Below are 16873 nucleotides of genomic sequence, written 5' to 3'. Positions count from 1 at the left end.
TGTCCCACAGACATCAACTCTCATACAGACTCTCAACTGGGAACATTTTCCCAGACAGACTTGCACTGGGACAGTCCCACACACACAGACTCTCGATACTGTACAGAAACACGCATACTGAGACAGTCCAAAAGACTGACTGTCACTCAGGGACAGTTCTGTAGACCAATGCTCATTGGGGTACAGACCCTCAGATACCAACTCCAGAACAACGAATGGCAGCAAGATGTCCAGGTGAAGGGTCTCGACCTGAAACTTTACAAAGGGGAAGGCAAATTGTTTTTTAAAAAATCTTTGGATTAATGACTTGATTTCAGCAACATGTGATGTTTAATTCCTTTGGCTTATTTTAAAAGAATTTAATATTCAGAACAGGAGCAGCTGGGAGAGTCCTAGTTCTGGTACAGGGTCTGACCCAGGGTGGGGTCCTGCCAGGAGAGTAAGTCCTAGAGGTGTACAAAATATTAAAAGGAATAGATAGAGTGGACAGCCAGCGCTTCTTTCCCAGGCCACCAATGCTCAATACAAGAGGGCATGGCTTTAAAGTAATGGGTGGGAAGTTCAAGGGAGATATCAGAGGAAGGTTTTTTACCCAGAGAGTGGTTGGGGCATGGAATGCGCTGCCTGGGGTTGTGGTGGAGGCAGGTACATTGGTCAAATTCAAGAGATTACTAGATAAGCATATGGAGGAATTTAAAATAGAGGGATATGTGGGAGGAAGGGCTTAGATAGTCTTAGGCGAGATTTAAAGGTTGGCACAACATTGCAGGTTGAAGGGCCTATATTGTGCTGTACTGTTCTATGATTCTGGTACAGGGTCGGAGCCAGAGTGGGGTCCCATTAGGAGAGCGAGTCCTGGTTCTGGTGACACAGTCTGATTCAGGATGGAGTCCTGCTGGGACATTCCTGGTTCTGGTGACACAGTTTGACTCAAGATGGCATCTTGCTAGGAGAGTCCTGGTTCTGGATCTGGGATCAAACCTGCCCCGGCGAGACCAGGGCAATGCTGCACCTGTCATCATTGGGAATGAGGAACTCTCACCTGAGCAGGCAACTTTCAACAGTGACATTGAAGCAGCTTTGTTGGCGTAAAGGGACTCAGTGCAAGGATGGAACTGGACTTAAGACACGATCTGAGTGTGTGGCAAGAGAGACACAAAACCAGCTTTGTCCGAGGACCTGTTGGATTGTGATTGTCCTATGACAGAGTGTATGTGTTCTAGCCATTTATAGTCAGTGGCACTGGTGTGTTGCAGGACAGAGAGATCTAAATCACCGCCATCATCTATGTTTAATGTTATGTATGTTATGTATGGAACATTTTTCTTTAATTTTTAATGAAGGAAATAAGCACATTTTATGTTACTGCATTAGGGGAAAAAAATGAAAGTTCTTAGTGTAATATTTATGGGGAGCTGAGTGAGGGCTTACCAGTTCAGCAGAGAACCAGTTGTGGTTATATTAAACCTCAGCAGGGCGTTCAAGCTGCTCAAGTGAAGGGTGCACATCAGTGATTGAACTGAACTGGTGAGGTTAGCACAAGCCAACGTTAGTTGAGGGGATGGCAGGTCAGTGAGCTCCAGCACACCTACACCCATCACTCATCAAATCTATGGCAGACTCAGCCTACCCCACCCTCAGTGGTCAGAGTAGTCCCTGTGTGCCGCTGCCTCCCTGCCCCACAGCCCCGTGTCCCTTCCTTCCAGGGATCATGGCACTGATTTTCTTTCTGAGGTCAAGATACATTGCAGTTTAAATGTGCTCCCTGAGGATGTGCACCGAGCACTACGAGCCTTTCAATGACGTGTGGCCTTAACCCAGACCAGGAATCCTGACTGCACACAGCCACCGGTTCAGAAGTGGCCGGTGGTCTAGCCTAGAGCACCACCAACTGGTGCTGTTTGGTTCTTCAGTCCCAATATCAGAATCACACGTGAACCACTCCTTACCGCAAAGTCAAACCAGAGCAGGCAAAAATGGCCACATGATGTTAAAGCTCAGCAGTGGCTTCCCTGCACGAGTTATCCATCCATACCCAGATATTGGCAAAGGAACTGAAAATGGTCAACAACTCTACAAATCTTATTTTCAAACTGTCTGGATTTGTAAACTGATTTTGAAAGAAAACTTACAGTTTCAAGTCACCCAGGATCCTGCACATTCCTGATTCTTACCTTTGTACTACTCACAGTTTTCAACTAAACGTTTGGAATTAGCAGGTCAAGTCACAGAAATACATCACTCAGCAGGCACAGGCAGCTGGATGATGCAGCAGGTAGTTCCGCTGCCACACAGCTCCAGTGACCCAGCTTCAATCCTGAGCATGGCTGCTGTCTGCGTGGTGTTTGCATGTTCGCCCTGTGACCGCGTGGGTTCCAATCACGAAGGCCATGGGGCAAGTGCTGGAGAGTGAGATGAAAGTAGATGGGTATTCGATAGTTGGCATGGGCATGGTGGTGACAGGGCCGGGTCCTGTGCTGTGCCAGTCAATGACACTCCTCCTGGACTGGCCCAAGGGGTCTGCAGCCTAAAGGCTCTGGCACATCTCTGCACTCAGTTGCCCCCAGAGTCCAGGCCTCTGTTCTCCCTGTTGTTCAGGCTCTGATTATCGCCATCCGCTGATAAAGGCAACTCTGCGGCTGAAAACAGCTCACTGGCCACTTCTGAGTGTCTCAGAACGAACAGCGTGATCCCCGACTTGTAGGCGGCTGGGATGACCAGGTGAGGCGAGCCCAAACCGTCGGTGTTCCCAGCGATGATCCGAGCCACCTGACCTGCAGGGAGCGGGACAGTAAATCACACAGCTGCTGCATCACCTACCCACAAGTCTCCCGCTGGTCTCCCTCCCCCACCCCCCCCCCCACACCGTGTTCACCCATGGATCTCCACCCCTCCCCCCTCCCTCTGTTCACCACGGATCTCTCCCCCCTCCCCATGTTCACCCACAGATCTCTCCCCCCTCCCCATGTTCACCACGGATCTCTCCCCCTCCCTCTGTTCACCCACAGATCTCTCCCCCTCCCTCTGTTCACCCATGGATTCCACCCCTCCCCCTCCCCATGTTCACCCACAGATCTCTCCCCCTCCCTCTGTTCACCCACAGATCTCTCCCCCCCCCCCTCCGTTCACCCATGGATCTCCACCGCTCCCACCTCTCTGGGTTCACCCACAGATCTCTCCCCCCTGCGCAAACCCCCATGTTCACTCACGGGTCTCCCCCCACCAGTGTGTATGATCCACCATAACTGCCATAAATTTGCCGCGATTCCTTCCAATGAAACCACACTGACTCAGCTGGATTGTCCTACAGTTTCCCAACATCCTGCCTCTTTAATGGTGCACTCCAGCATTTTCCCAATGACAGATGTCAGGCTGACTCATCTATAGGTTCCAGCTTTCTACCTCCCACCTGCAAAGTGGCGCCACATTTGCAGTTTTCCAGCCCTCTGGCATCTGCCCAAAATCCAGAGAATCCTAATAAGTTGCAACCAATGCATCACGCTGCCTGTAACCACTTCCTTTTAGAGATCCTAGAGTGCAGGTCATCAGAACCCACACGGATACGTACTCCAGACCACCCCAGATACCTCTGACACTACAGAACCTACGGCTTCTATCTGCCCCACCCTGTGATCATCAGTTATAATCTGAATTCTCTGCTGACCTGCAACATCCAGTTGTCTCCATGGCAGATGGTCCCTGAGCTCTGTGAGCACCGACTGCTCAGCATCACTTGGAAGACGAGCAAGGACATCCTGCTGCCGGATCAGGAGCAGCGAGGCACTGCACAGGTGCTGCTTCACAATGTGACTGCTCACTGCACAGAGGGGAACATCATTAAACTGGGCCACGATGCCTTCCCTACACCCCACTGTCTGGGAGCCAGGCATCTGCTGGGAATCTCCCTGCTCCCATCCAGCCCACCTCCTCACACAGTCCACAGAAACTACCGAGGACGGTCATTAGAAAGGTTCCAGACTTCAGAAGCTGGGTCGTACATCCAGTTGGGGGCAGCGGGAAGGTAGGAGACAGGAAGCAGCAACAGGCCTATAAACCGAGTCCACCATCTCACAGACACCAGCAGCGGAGGCAGAAGTGAGACCAACAGGCTGGTGGCTGATGGCTAGTTGGACCAGGTGAGGCTTCCACTACTTCTACAGTTATTGACTTTAATCCAAAATAAGCACTGCAGGATTAGCAGTGTGGTTCGTTTTCTTTAATTGAGGGGCAATGTGACCTTCGTTTAAATGTAATTCTTTTGTACTTGGATTACTTTAGGGGACTTTATAAAGTCAAAAGAAAGCCAGGGTGCTCAGTCCCGTGTGTCATACAGCTGGAAGCACGTGGGAATTGAGAGACCCACCTGCGGTCTGAATGACCTCATTGGTAGGAGATGTCTTCAGTTTGACCAGTTTGTGCTGGGATTTGGAGCTTCAGTGCCAGCTGGAGGCACCAGAGTACATCAGTGAAGCTAAGGGTTACATAGATGGCAAGTTGTTTAAGGGGCAGTCACCCCACAACTAAAGGAATAGATATTAATGGCTTGGCTGTGAATGGAGGTTTGATTAGAAAGTTTGCAGATGACATGAAAATTGACGGTGGTGTGGATGGCGAGGAAGGTTGTCCAAGGCTACAGTGGGATGTAGATCAGATGGAAAGTTGGGTAGAATGTTGGCAGAATCCCACCAAGCACAAGGTGACACATTTTGGGAAATCAAATAGGGGTTAGACATATACAATAAATGCTGGGACACTAAGGAATGTCCACAGTCCACTGAAAGTGGCAACACAGGTTGATAAACTGGTGTAGAAGGCACAAGGAATGCTTGTTTTCACAGGTCAGGGCAGAGAATACAAGAGTTGGAATGTCATGTGGTAACTTTACAAAACACTGGTTAGGCCACACTTCGAGTATTGCATGCAGTTCTGGCCGCCATATTACAGGAGGCTTTGGAGAGGGTGCAGTAGAGTTTCACCAGGAATGTTAAGCAACAAACAATTTGCTAGAGGAACTCAGCGGGTCGAGCAGCATCTGTGGGGGGGGGGGGCGCGGAAAAGAGGACCCGCTGAGTTCCTCCAGCAGATTGTTTATTGCTCCAAGTTCCAGCATCTGCAGTCTCTTGTGTTTCTATTTCACCAGAATGCTGCCTGGATTAGAGAGTATTAGCTATAACGAAAGGTTGGACATACTTGGGCTGTTTTGCTTGAAATATTGGAGGCTGAGGGGCTTTTTGAAGGTCGTGATTGAACTGGTGAGAACACAAAGAGATGCAGAGTGGATTGGAGGAATTTACTTATGGGGAGAGATTGGAGAGGCTGGTATCGATTGACCTGGAACAAAGGAGCTGAGGGATGAAATGATTAGGTATATAAGATTATGAGAGGCAATATATTGGGTCAGAATTTTTTCCCATGGTAAGGGTATGAAAACAAGAGGGTATAGATTTAAGGTAAGAGGGAGTTTAAATGAGCTTCTGAGGAATTTTGTTTTCTTTTTTACACACACAGAGTGGCTGATATCTGGAACACTATACCAGAGGTGGTGCTGAAATCAGATACAATCACTATGTTTAGGAGACATTTAGACAGGCACTTAAATAGGCAAAGCATGGGAGGGTGCAGACCTAATGGGAGGGTGCAGACCTAATGGGAGGGTGCAGACCTAATGGGGGCAAATGGAATTAGTGCCGATGGACAAAAGAGTTGGCATGGACGTGATGTATGACTCTATGAATCGTAGTTAGAGGGGGATGAGTGACCAGCAGACATAAGGGGGGCTGGTAGGGAGTCAGGGAAGCCTCACTCTGCATCTCACTCCACAACTATCTTTCCATTTTGGAAGATGGTGGGGATGAATGTTCCTGTGAATACAGACTTCAGTAAAACATTGAACAAGGTGCCTCATGGTAGCTGATCCAGAAGATGAAGGTGGATGGGATCCACGGAGACTTGGTAGAACATGACACAGAATAGTACAACACAGGAACAGGCCCTTCGGCCCACAATGTCGGCACTGACCATAATGCCAATTTAAACTGCACATCTGCCTGCACGTGGCCTGTATCCCTCTGTTCCCTGCCCGTTCATGTGTCTGTCTAAATGCCCCTTAAACACCACTATCATATCTACTTCCACCACCTCCCCTGGCAGGACATTCCAGACAAAAAACTTTAAACTTTCCCCTTCTCTCCTTAAAGCTGTGCCCTCTAGTATTTGACATTTCCACTCTGGACAAAGACTCTAACTCTCTACCTTCTCTCTGCCTCTCATCATTTCATAAACCTCAGGTCTCCCCTCAGCCTCTGACGCTCCAGAGAAAACAACCCAAGTTTGTCCAACCTCTCCTTATAGCTCATACTCTCTAATCCTGGGGAACCTCTTCTGCTCCCTATCTGAAGCCTCCACATCCCTCCTGTAATGCAGAAACCAGAAAGGCACACAGTACTCCAGAAGACTAATCATATTCGGGCCGATGGGATTCGTTTGGATTGGCACAATGGTCGGCACAGACATTGTGGGCCAAAGGGCCTGTTCCTGAGCTGTACTGTTTGATCATCTATGAGGTCAACAAATTGATGCAACTCCAGCTGCCGAGGGATATCAAGGGCTGGATAAAGAAATAAATGCGGAGAACTGAGGAGGCCCCTCAGGGGGGAAAGTGGAGGAGGGAACTGAACTTAAAAATAAAATTAGGAGGGCAAAGTGGAAACACCACCAGTAGACAGGATTAAGGAAAATCCTACCAGGGTCACCAGAGAAAGGAAGGCAAGGTGGCCACAGGACGTAGGTGGTCTTAAATGAATAGTTCTCATCTGCATTCAATAAGGAGGACATTGTGGTTGGAGAAGTTGGGGTTGGTGGGAGGGAAGGGAATTCTAGAACTTGTTGATGCTAAAAAGGAGCTGTTAGATGTATTGATGAGATGAGGTGTATCCCAGGCTGCTATGGAGGAACGGGAGGAGATTGCTGGGGCCCTGGCACGTATTTAAATTTTCTGTGACCACAGCTGAGGTGCCAGATGACTGGACAACAGCAAATGTGGTATCTTTACTCAAGAAGAACGGCAGAGATAAGCCAGTTGACTACAGGCCTGAGAGTCTAACGTCAGTGGTAGAGAAGTTTTTAGAAAAAACTGAGGGACAGGATTAACCTACACTTGGAAAGGCAGAGATTAGTCAAAGATGGTTAGCACAGCTTTGTTAATGGGAGGCCTGTCTATCTTTGACATCTCACAGCCAATAAAATAAAACATCATTTAATTTCCCTGTTTAGTTTGTTCACAAATGAAGGCAAGGTTACTCAACAACTAGCCTCGATGAGTTATAAGGGTTTAGTGCAGGGAGGAGAGGCCAGTACTCCTGGAGTTTCAGGCTAGGGACTGAGTTAGTGCTCTGCTCCAGCCTGAATCCCTGATGTCCGGGGCAATGGAAACGAGGAACAAGAATTTGCAAAGTCTCCCGACTCACCGAGCTCTAGGGGATTGGTCATGTAAATCCCCTCTGCACCCACTCCGAAGATCATCTGATGGTGCCAGGCATCTGGGATCTCTTCCCCCTCTGGCACTGCCACTTGCATGTTCATGGTGGCTACAGGAACAGCCCCCTTCCTGATCCAGCCAGCCAGCCAGGACGTCAGATCCACTGCCCGCTCTGGGTAGAAGCTGAAGAACCTGCCAGTGACCCTGCCCTCGCTGGCCCCATCTGCTCCCTCCAGCAGCTGCTCGTGGGTCGCACCTGGCAGAGAAAGCCGAGTGTGGTCATTACAGCCTGCACAGGTCCCGATCCAACCCTTATCCAACCCACGTGTTCACCCACCAAACACAATCCAACCTCTTCCTGCTCTTCGAAGCCGCACCTCCCACACCAGAGCAGGTGAGCAGGGGGGGGGGGGGGGGGGGGGGGGGGAAGTGCAGGCTTCTCCTGACAATTTGACGGGACCCAGAAAACCTGACATCTCATTTGCAGGCACATCCTGTCCACACACACTGTGCTCACATGCACCGGCAACACATGCTCTTGTGTTCAGTTATAGTCACCACACAATAGTAAGGATACGAGGGCATATCAGAGATTGCCAGGAATGGTGCTGGGATGCTACTGCTGCAAGGATAGATTAAAGAAGCTAGGACTGTCTTCTTTAGGGAAAGTTGACAGGTGGGTGATCTGATAAAATTGGTGTTGGTATTGGTTTATTATTGTCACTTGTTCCAAGGTACAGTGAAAAACTTGTCTTGCATACCGACCGTACAGGTCAATTCATTACAAAGTGCAGTTACATTGAGTTAGTACAGAGTGCATTGATGTAGTACAGGTAAAAACAATAACAGTACAGAGTGAAGTGTCACAGCTACAGAGAAAGTGCAGTGCAATAAGGTGCAAGGTCACAACAAGGTAGATCGTGAGGTCAGAGTCCATCTCAATGTATAAGGGAACAGTTCAATAGTCTTATCACAGTGGGGTAAGCTGTCCTTAAGTCTGGTGGTACGTGCCCCCAGGCTCCTGTATCTTCTACCCGATGGAAGAGGGGAGAAGAGAGAATGTCCCGGGTGGGTGGGGGCTTTGATTATGCCGGCTGCTTCACCAAGACAACGAGAGGTAAAGACAGAGTCCAAGGAGGGGAGGCTGGTGTCCGTGATGCGCTGGGATGAGGGGCAATGGACAGACTGGAGAGTTGGAGGACAGGAGATCACAAGTATAAACTAGAGGAAGAGAAATTAAAGAGACAAGAGGGGACGCTTTTTTCTGAGGTTGGGATCTGGAATGCCCTGCCTGCAGGTGTGGTGGAGGCAAGTTGTGCTGTGGTTTCCATTGGGAATTGGATGGATATACTGAGGAGAAATACTTGCAGAGCCTCGGAGGAAGGGCTGGGGCTGCAAGCGGGGAGTTGGTCTGGGAGCGGGCAGAACTGGCATCCTTTGTGCCGGAACCATTCCGTGCTCCAGGGAGCTGGACCAGGGCACCAGGCGGCAGCGCAGCCCGAGGGAGGAGGTTCCCCTGAGCCAGGGGGCTGGCAGCCCGACCCTGCCCTCCGTTACCTGCCACACTCCGGGACATCAAGTAGCGGGGCAGCGGGGCGTGCAGCTCCCTCAGCCGGGTCCGCACGGCCCGCTCCACCGCGTCAGCCGAGGCGCCCAGGCCCAGGGCCCGCAGCACGTTCTCCACCGCGACCGCGCCGCAGGCGCTCGCTCCCGGCGCGCGCGCTCCCGCCTGCTCCCGCGCCGCCGCCCGCACGCTCCAGATCATCGGCGACCCGCCGCGGGGCCGCTGCTCGGGGCCGCGCAGGGCCATGGCCCGGCCTCCCGCCCGCTGCTGACCGGAACTTCTCGGTCCGCTGACCGGAAGGGTTCTGGCGAATCCCGTTTCAGCCGCACGGCGCCTCGGCTGCCCATTGGTCGGTCCGCGGCCACTCCCGCCGCTGATTGGTGGAGCGCGATGTCCATCATGTGTGGCGGGGGCGGTGCGCAGGACCGGCGCTCGGTTTCTGGCGGGAGCGGCCGGACAACGGTGGCCGAAGGGGCGGTAATGGAGCGGCCGGGACTGGCGTGAGGGAGGTCAGTCGTCCATCTGGGCCCCTCCCGGTCACACCTCACTCTCTGGGTGTACGTGCCAGGTGCACTCACTGGTCATCCCGGTGACGGGTCACCGGTCACCCTGGTGATGGGCGTGCAGCTGACGGGTCACTCTGGGTCACTCGGTCACTGGCCGCTGACCCCGACACCCGCCCGCACGTGTTCCGGGAGTGCGCGCCCCCGCCATCCGCGGGGTCACTGCCGCCTCGGTGACGGCGGGGCCGGTGTCTCCCTCCCGGAGCTGCCCCACTGATCACAGGTCATAGTTCACACCAGGGTCCGGCTCTGACCCCGGGTCACCGGCTCACCACGCTGAGGCGTGAGGGTGCTGTTTGATGGGCGGCTGCCAGCAGCCAATGACGGAGGGGAGGTGTCCCTGTGGCGGGCGCTGATTGGTGTAACGTCTACAAGCTCCGCCTTTCACCGGCTGCTGGGGAAGTGGAGCGGGAGCGCGCCCGGGAGCGGGTGAGTGAGTTCCGGGGCTCGGGCGCGCGCACGGTGGCGGCGCGCGGTCGGCACGTGTTCCGGTGGCGCTCCCTCCCTCCCCCGGCGCTCCCTCCCTCCCCCCCCCAACACCCAGGCCCTCCGCATCAGATTTCCATTGAAGCTGTGCTTCCTCACCAGCTTTCACCCAGCAGGTATCTCCGTCTGACAGCGATTAATGGATGTTAAACAAATATTTTATTGGTTTTCATAGATCTAGTAACTGGGAGCAAAAGAGAGAGGGGGAACTTTAAAGGAATTAATTACACTGATCTTTGAGATTGTAGATGAAGGCCATTGGGTCAGGGGTATCATCAGCTTTTTAGTTATTGGTTTGCTCAGTACTTTGTCCTTCAGTGTAATTAATTGCTTTAAGTTACACTCACTTGTGGAGAGAGGTTGAGCAGGTTGGGAGCATAGGAGAATGAGGGGTGATCTTACAGAGGTGTATAAAATCATGAGTGGTGTAGATAGGGTGAATGTGCACAGTCTTTTTCCCAGGGTTGGGGAATCAAGAACCAGAGGGGATGGGTTTAAGCTGAGGGGCAACTTTTTCACTCAGAGATTGCTCAGTATATGGAACGAGTTGCCAGAGGAATTGGTTAAGGCAGGTACAATTAAAAGGCACATGGAAAAGTGCATAGAAAAGATTTGGAGGGATATGGGCCAAATGCCTGCAGATAGGATTAGTTTAGACTGGAATTTGGTCAGCATGGACCAGTTGGACCAAGTGGCCTGCTTCTGTGCTGTATGACTCTATTACTTTGTTCTCCTTTCTCTCTTTTATCCCTAGGTTATGTGTATTTTTATGTTTTTTTTTAATTATAACCTAAAATCATATGTTGAGAAAATGCATATATCCATAATTGAGGAAGTGTTAATTATTTATGAAAATATAACATTAGGCAAAATATGGCTTAAGGCAGGGGATCATTGTTAGAGTTTATTGAGGATGTCACTAGCAGGACAGTTTTATTTTTATTTATTCAGTTGATGACTTGGGTGAAGGGTCCAGATTTAACTTATCCAAGTTTGCTGATGGTACAAAGATTGGTGGGGAAAGAAGTCGTGAGCAGGACAGTCTGTAGAGGGATGTGAATGGGTGAGCGAGTGGGGAAGATGAATGTCGCAAGAGGCTACATTCTAAAAGTCAGGAATTCTCGCATGAAGGGCTTTGCTTAGAGTAACCTCGAGCAGAAAACAATGGAGACACAAGGCTGCAGAGTCGGGATTTGGAGCGGGAGCTTTGAAAAGAGGTGAGTCTCTGTGCTTGTGAGTTTCACCTTGCAAGAGTCTAAAAGAGGCACATTTACAAATTGTTACTAGTTGATTGGCTAATTAACAGCAGCAGATAAAAGGAAGGTAGGTATAAGCAGAGTGGCCATTTTGGAAGTGGCTATTGTGGGAGTGCCTCAATGTTAGAGTGGAGCGCTTGAGGCTTTGGCGAGAGGAGGATAAGGTAAGTCTCTGGTAAGTTCTTTTTCTTTCTGTGATTTTTTTTTTAGTGTCAGGCTAGAGTAGTTACAGTGACTCCAAGGTTAGTGGTGTGTTCAGCTTGTGAGATGTGGGAGTTCTGGGAGACCTCCAGTCTCCCTGATAGCTACATCTGCACAAGGTGCCTCCAGTTGATAGGGTGGTTAAGAAGGTGTATGATGTGTTGGCAGAGTAGAATGAGGTGAGGATGCTTCCCCTGATGAGGCAAAGTAGAACTTGGTGCCAAAGTAGATTATGTTGGGGAATTGAGGGTTATGGGGATGAGGTGAGGAAGTGGAGCAGACACAAAAGATCAGATCAGCTGTGATCTTACTGAATGGTGGAACTGAATTGAGAGGCTCTACAGCTTACACCTCCTGTTTCTTGTTTTGGTTCTCAATCACGTTGGCTCCCCGTGATATCTGGGCATTTTTAGTGTCCACCCCCTTCTAAATTCCAGAGAATACAATCCCATTCTGTGTGATCCCTCGTCTCATAATTTATCCCTCCGCATCCAGGTATCATTCTATAAATTGATACTGTTCTCCCTCCAGGGTGTGGTGCTCTGAACTGCTTTCAGTGCTTGCTATGTCGTCAAACCTGGGCTCTGTATAACACCACTCCCCTCTTACTGCAGCCACTGTACACAAACGCCAATGTTTCATGTGCCTTTGGGATTATTTTCTGCACCTGCCAATGACACTTTATTAACCTATGTGCTTGGCTGTGTCTGGTCTCTGCGGATTCACATTGCTTCTCACCTTTCATCATTTTGAAAATACTTGTTCTCTCCTTTTTAGATGCGGTGGGTGACCTCACATTTGCCTGCATTGAAATCCATTTGCCACAGCTTTGCCCATTTTGTTAAGCTATTAATATCACTTTATAATTGAATGCTTTCATCTACGTTCTCCACAGTGGTGCCTATCTTTGGTGTTAGAGACAATTGGGTATGTAGCTTTCTATGATAATTATAGACTCCAGTAATTTCCTGACAATGGGTTTCAGACTAATGATCTGTAATTCCCAAGTTTTTCCCTCATGCTCCTGAGCTGATTTCAATGCTGTGTTGTCTAACCTGGTCTCTGTATAACATCTACTCCCTTTTATTGTAGCCACTAGATACAAGCACCAGCATTCCATCAGCCTTTGTGATCATTCCCACCTCTTTTTGCCACATTTTGTGTCCTCTTGCCCTCTGTTTCTGTCTGTCTTTCCCTTTAAATGTATCTTTGCTAATCACTTCAACCATTTCCTGAGTGAGCAAGTTCAATGTTCTCACCACACTCTGGGTAGAGAAATCTTTCCTGGACTCCACATTTGGATTTATCTGTGGCTATCATGTTCTGTGACCAAATCTCTGGCCAGCCTTCTCTTCTTACCTAAGAATGTAGGGATAGAGGCAGAGTGAGATTAAATATCCCCTTGAGCCACTTTCCTGCTGGATCACCAGGATGTACACTCTAGGTTCAATCCAGCTAATTTGTTGTCAAACCTGGGCTCTGTATAACACCACTCCCCTCTTACTGCAGCCACTGTACACAAATGCCAATGCTTCGTGTGCCTTTGGGATTATTTTCTGCACCTGCCAATGACACTTTATTAACCTATGTGCTTGGCTGTGTTTGGTCTCTCCAGATTCACATTGCTTCTCACCTTTCATCATTTTGAAAATACTTGTTCTCTCCTTTTTAAATGTCAGGAGTAGCTGTTTGTCGTTCATCCTCAATCTTTCCTTTCTCCCTCATCTCCCCCTTTTCCATCTGTCTGGCCCATCTTTATCTCATCTTCCCACTTCTCTGTCCATCCATCTCAGACTCTGCCACCATTTCCACCCCTCTCTCAGAACCACTCATTCAAGACCTTACAATGTGCCAGACCCTGCCACCACTCTTTTTCTCTGCACCCCACCCCACACCCCTCTCTCAGAACCACTTATTTACAGCATTAAATCCCACCAGTATTGAATGGTACTGTGGAACTTTAACAGGGCGTTGGACAGTGTGATGTAATTCAATTCCTGTTACTCTTTGAAGTAAACAAGCGGCTTTGTTTGTCAGTGTGTGTATTGAAAAGGAAAGTGAAATACTCTTGTCATGACTCAGTTCCTTCTGTACCAAGCGAGGGTGCTTGATGTTTAGTTGGAATATTCAGACTGGTCTGGATTTTTTTTGATCCTGCTTGAAGGCTGAGATGATTGATGACGGGGGTATGTAGGTCAGACAGTCTCCGTGACAACTGTGAGTAAAAACCTAGCATCGTTAACATAGTAAAATATTCCACTGTTACACAAGAGCCTTGTCCAACAGAACATCATACAGAGCCACCCAATGGGATAGTCAGGCAGATTACCAAAAGCTTAGTGTGTTTTAAGGAGCATTTGAAGGTAAGGAGAGAGGAGGAGGAGGGGATTCAGGGAGGGAAGTCCAGAGTGTAGCCTCTGGGCAGCCAGTACATGGTGGAATGACTGAGAGATGGATCATCTACCTGGTACTTCTGGCTGAATGTGGTTGCAGTTGCTTCAGCCTTGTCTCTAACACTCATCTACTGGACCCTACCATCGTTGAGTGTGGGTGTATTCTTGAAGCTGCCATCCTGTTAGCGGTTTAATTGTCCACCGCTGTCCATGAATACATGTGCCAGAGCTGCAGGGTCTGATCCATTGGTTGTGAGATGGTTTAACTCCACCTAATGCATGCAGTTTTTGCTGTTAGCAATGATGTAATCCTGTGTGACAGATTCACTGGGCTGACTCCTCATCATATTTGGGTGTGCCCGATGCTGGTCCCAGCATTGAAGCAGGGTTGAGGGGATAGTGAGGAGGTTGCCAGGCCATGAGGCTACAGGTTGTGGAGGTGTTTCTGCTGTCACTGATCCACCACACCTGACAATGCCCAGTGTTGTTCCTAGTCCCATTCAGCAAGATACTGTGGGTAGATTGATGAGTATGAGGTCAAGTAGGTTTATCCTTCTCGTTGGCTCACCAGGACTTGCTGTAACTCTGTCAGTATGGACTCAACCAGCTCTGTCTCTGGTGGTGCTACCTAGACGCTCTTGGTGATGGACATTCTGTGCCCTTGCTACTCTCAGTGCTTCTTCTAGGTGTTGCTCAACATGCAGGAGCACTGATTCAACAGCTGAGGGAGAATGGTAGGTGGGAATCAGGAGCAAGTTTCTTTGTCGGTGTATAACCTGATACCCTGAAACAATGTCAAGGACTCCCAGAGCTAATCCTTCCTATTTGTACAGTGTTGGTCTGTCCTTGCAGTGGAACAGGATCAACCTCAGGGGCTATGATGGAGTCTGGCACATTGTACAGTCCAGTTCTGTGATACTGACTACTCAAGTCCACTGCTTGACTAGTCTGTGGGACAACTTTCCCGATCCTGAGCCCAGGTGTTCTTGAGGAGGACTTTGCACGTTCAAGTGGGCTGGAAGTGACTTTGCCATGTCTGAATTCTGTGGCTAGCTCGATGCTGGGTGCCCATCCAGTTTTATTCCTTCTCTGTCTGAACCCAGCAGTAATGTTGTAACTGGGTGGCTTGCTAGACTACACGTAGGGAGACTGGAGTCAAATGAGGGAAGGGCAGCAGATTTCCTCCCTGAAGGACATTGATGACTGGATTGTCATAATCCAGTTCAGTATTACCAAGACTGGTTGTTCTGTATAGATTATTAACTGCATTTAAATTCCACAGATGACTTGGTTGGATTTGAATTCTGGTCACTGGATTGTTAGTCCTGGTTTCTGGATTACCAGTCTGGTGATTTAACCTCTGAGCCAGGTCCATCAGTTCTAGAGATAACAAAGGTTTGGGAAGTTTTGGCAGTCGATGAGATGAACTGATCTGGGGTAGAGCTTGCCCATCTTGGTTCAATCCATTCAATGAGATTTGTGTTCCTGCCACAGTGCAAGTGTCCAGGGATGTTCTTCATGGATTACTGGTGTCCACAAGTGTTGGACAAAGAAGGTGGGAGCCAAGTTGGTTTTCCCTCCACATGTGGAGTTCAACAGATCTAATTAGTGATCCAATATGATTATACAGAAAACAAATTAGATTTTTCAACATCAAGCTTAGAGTTACTTTATGTAAAAGCTGATTGAATTAATGTAAAAATGCACCTGGTTCACTGATGTCCTGTATCGAAGGAAACCTTGTCTGGTGCTGTGTTTGATTCCAACCCCACACTAACGTGGTTAACTCATTAACTGCTGTCTAGCCTGGCCAGCCTTTGGTTGTGGAGAGGGAACAAGTCTGTGCAGTAAATGTTGACCTTGACAGTGATGCAACCAATAGCAAATGAATACAAGAAAATTCTCTACCTCTCAGCGAGAGAGCCTTGAGCAAATTCTGACTGCTAGTTCTATCTTGTCTGATTAGTTTGTACATACTGTACTCAGTTATGTATCAGGTGTTGTGTAAGCACTGTTTTGTTTGAAATCTATTCAAAAGGCATGAGGTGCTTGGTACAAATGGGTTGTGGTTACACTGGGAGGGGTGAGCTCAGCGAGAGGGAATGTTTATGAATGCGGTGTCCTTTTTTGCAGTGCTTATCTCTGAAACTAACTCTTTTTCCTTTTTAAGTCACTTAATTCAGTGGGGTGAGTTAAATCATTGGTTAGAGGTTAGTGAATGCTAGAAGGTTCATTCAGAGCTTTTGGGCACAGCTGTTGCAGTCAGTGATCCTGCTCAGGTCTCTGGTTGTGGAAAGTGTTAGCGATGGAGGTCGTGGGATTAGTTTCCTGTGGGAATGTGACTTCAGCTGCTGTGGCATGAAAAGAGAAGGGTTAATGGCATCGTGCTACAAGATTAGGGCTCACAGGAAACTTTATCCTAGTTTCCAGATTTGGGCACCACAGGCAAGTCCAGCATTTACTGCCTATTCCTGATTGCCCTTAAAAGGCAGTGGTGAGCGGCAGCCCTTCTGACAAAGGTGCTCCCTCTGTGCTGTTGGGGAGGGAGTTTCAGGTTCCAACATGTTAACAATGAGGGCTGATAATGCATTCCCAAGTCAGGATGGTGTCAACCTCTGGGAATGTTGGAGCTGCTCTCCAATATTCCATCCTGCTCCTGACTTGTGCCTTAACATAGAACTGTACAGCACAGGAACAGGCCCTTTGGCCCACCATGTCAGTACTGACCATGATGCCAATCCAAGCTAATCCCACCTGCCTGTACGTGGTCTATATCCCTCCATTCCATGCTTGTTCATGTATACGTCTAAGTGCCTCGTGTAGATCTTAAGTAGGCAGTGGGGTGTCAGGAGGTAAGTTGCTTGCTGCAGGATACCCAGCCTCTGAGCTGTTTATCTGGCTGGTCTAGTTTCTGATCAGGAATCTTGATGGTG

General features: G+C 49.1%; 2 protein-coding genes across 13 annotated transcripts in view; one reads left to right on the top strand and one right to left on the bottom strand.

Moving 5' to 3' along the window:
- Positions 1 to 2067: 2067 nt before the first annotated feature.
- On the bottom strand, positions 2068 to 9371 carry LOC127578994 (uncharacterized). The gene is made up of 4 exons (XM_052031617.1): positions 9035 to 9371; positions 7467 to 7733; positions 3665 to 3817; positions 2068 to 2774 (listed from the first exon to the last, which is right to left on the bottom strand). Exons 1-4 carry the CDS (start codon positions 9285 to 9287, stop codon positions 2554 to 2556), a joined length of 894 nt encoding a protein of 297 aa, XP_051887577.1. The 5' UTR covers positions 9288 to 9371; the 3' UTR covers positions 2068 to 2553.
- Positions 8256 to 16873, top strand: part of osgn1 (oxidative stress induced growth inhibitor 1) — a 34109-nt gene continuing 25491 nt past the window's right edge. For 3 of the 12 annotated variants that reach the window (XM_052031609.1, XM_052031610.1, XM_052031604.1), the window contains exon 1: positions 9518 to 10033. The gene's annotated coding sequence lies outside the window, so the exon portion shown is untranslated. Of the gene's footprint in view, positions 8595 to 9448; positions 10034 to 10093; positions 10207 to 10289; positions 11308 to 13644; positions 13765 to 16873 lie in introns of those variants that run through there. The other 9 variants (XM_052031611.1, XM_052031607.1, XM_052031613.1 and 6 more) reach the window with 8 other exon arrangements.

Source organism: Pristis pectinata, chromosome 16 (genome assembly GCF_009764475.1).
Source record: "Pristis pectinata isolate sPriPec2 chromosome 16, sPriPec2.1.pri, whole genome shotgun sequence".
NCBI lineage: Eukaryota > Metazoa > Chordata > Chondrichthyes > Rhinopristiformes > Pristidae > Pristis > Pristis pectinata.
The sequence above is the reverse complement of the archived record's forward strand: the minus strand, read 5'-3'. Positions and strand labels throughout refer to the sequence as shown.

What these genes read in the sequence shown, in the direction of transcription:
- LOC127578994 (XM_052031617.1), bottom strand. Translation starts at nt 9,287, where the DNA reads ATGGCCCTGCGCGGCCCCGAGCAGCGGCCCCGCGGCGGGTCGCCGATG. An exon ending in GATGTCCCGGAGTGTGGCAG is followed by an intron (nt 7,734 to 9,034) that starts GTAACGGAGGGC and finishes TTTCTCTGCCAG; the next exon opens with GTGCGACCCACGAGCAGCTG. An exon ending in GACCAATCCCCTAGAGCTCG is followed by an intron (nt 3,818 to 7,466) that starts GTGAGTCGGGAG and finishes CCCTCTGTGCAG; the next exon opens with TGAGCAGTCACATTGTGAAG.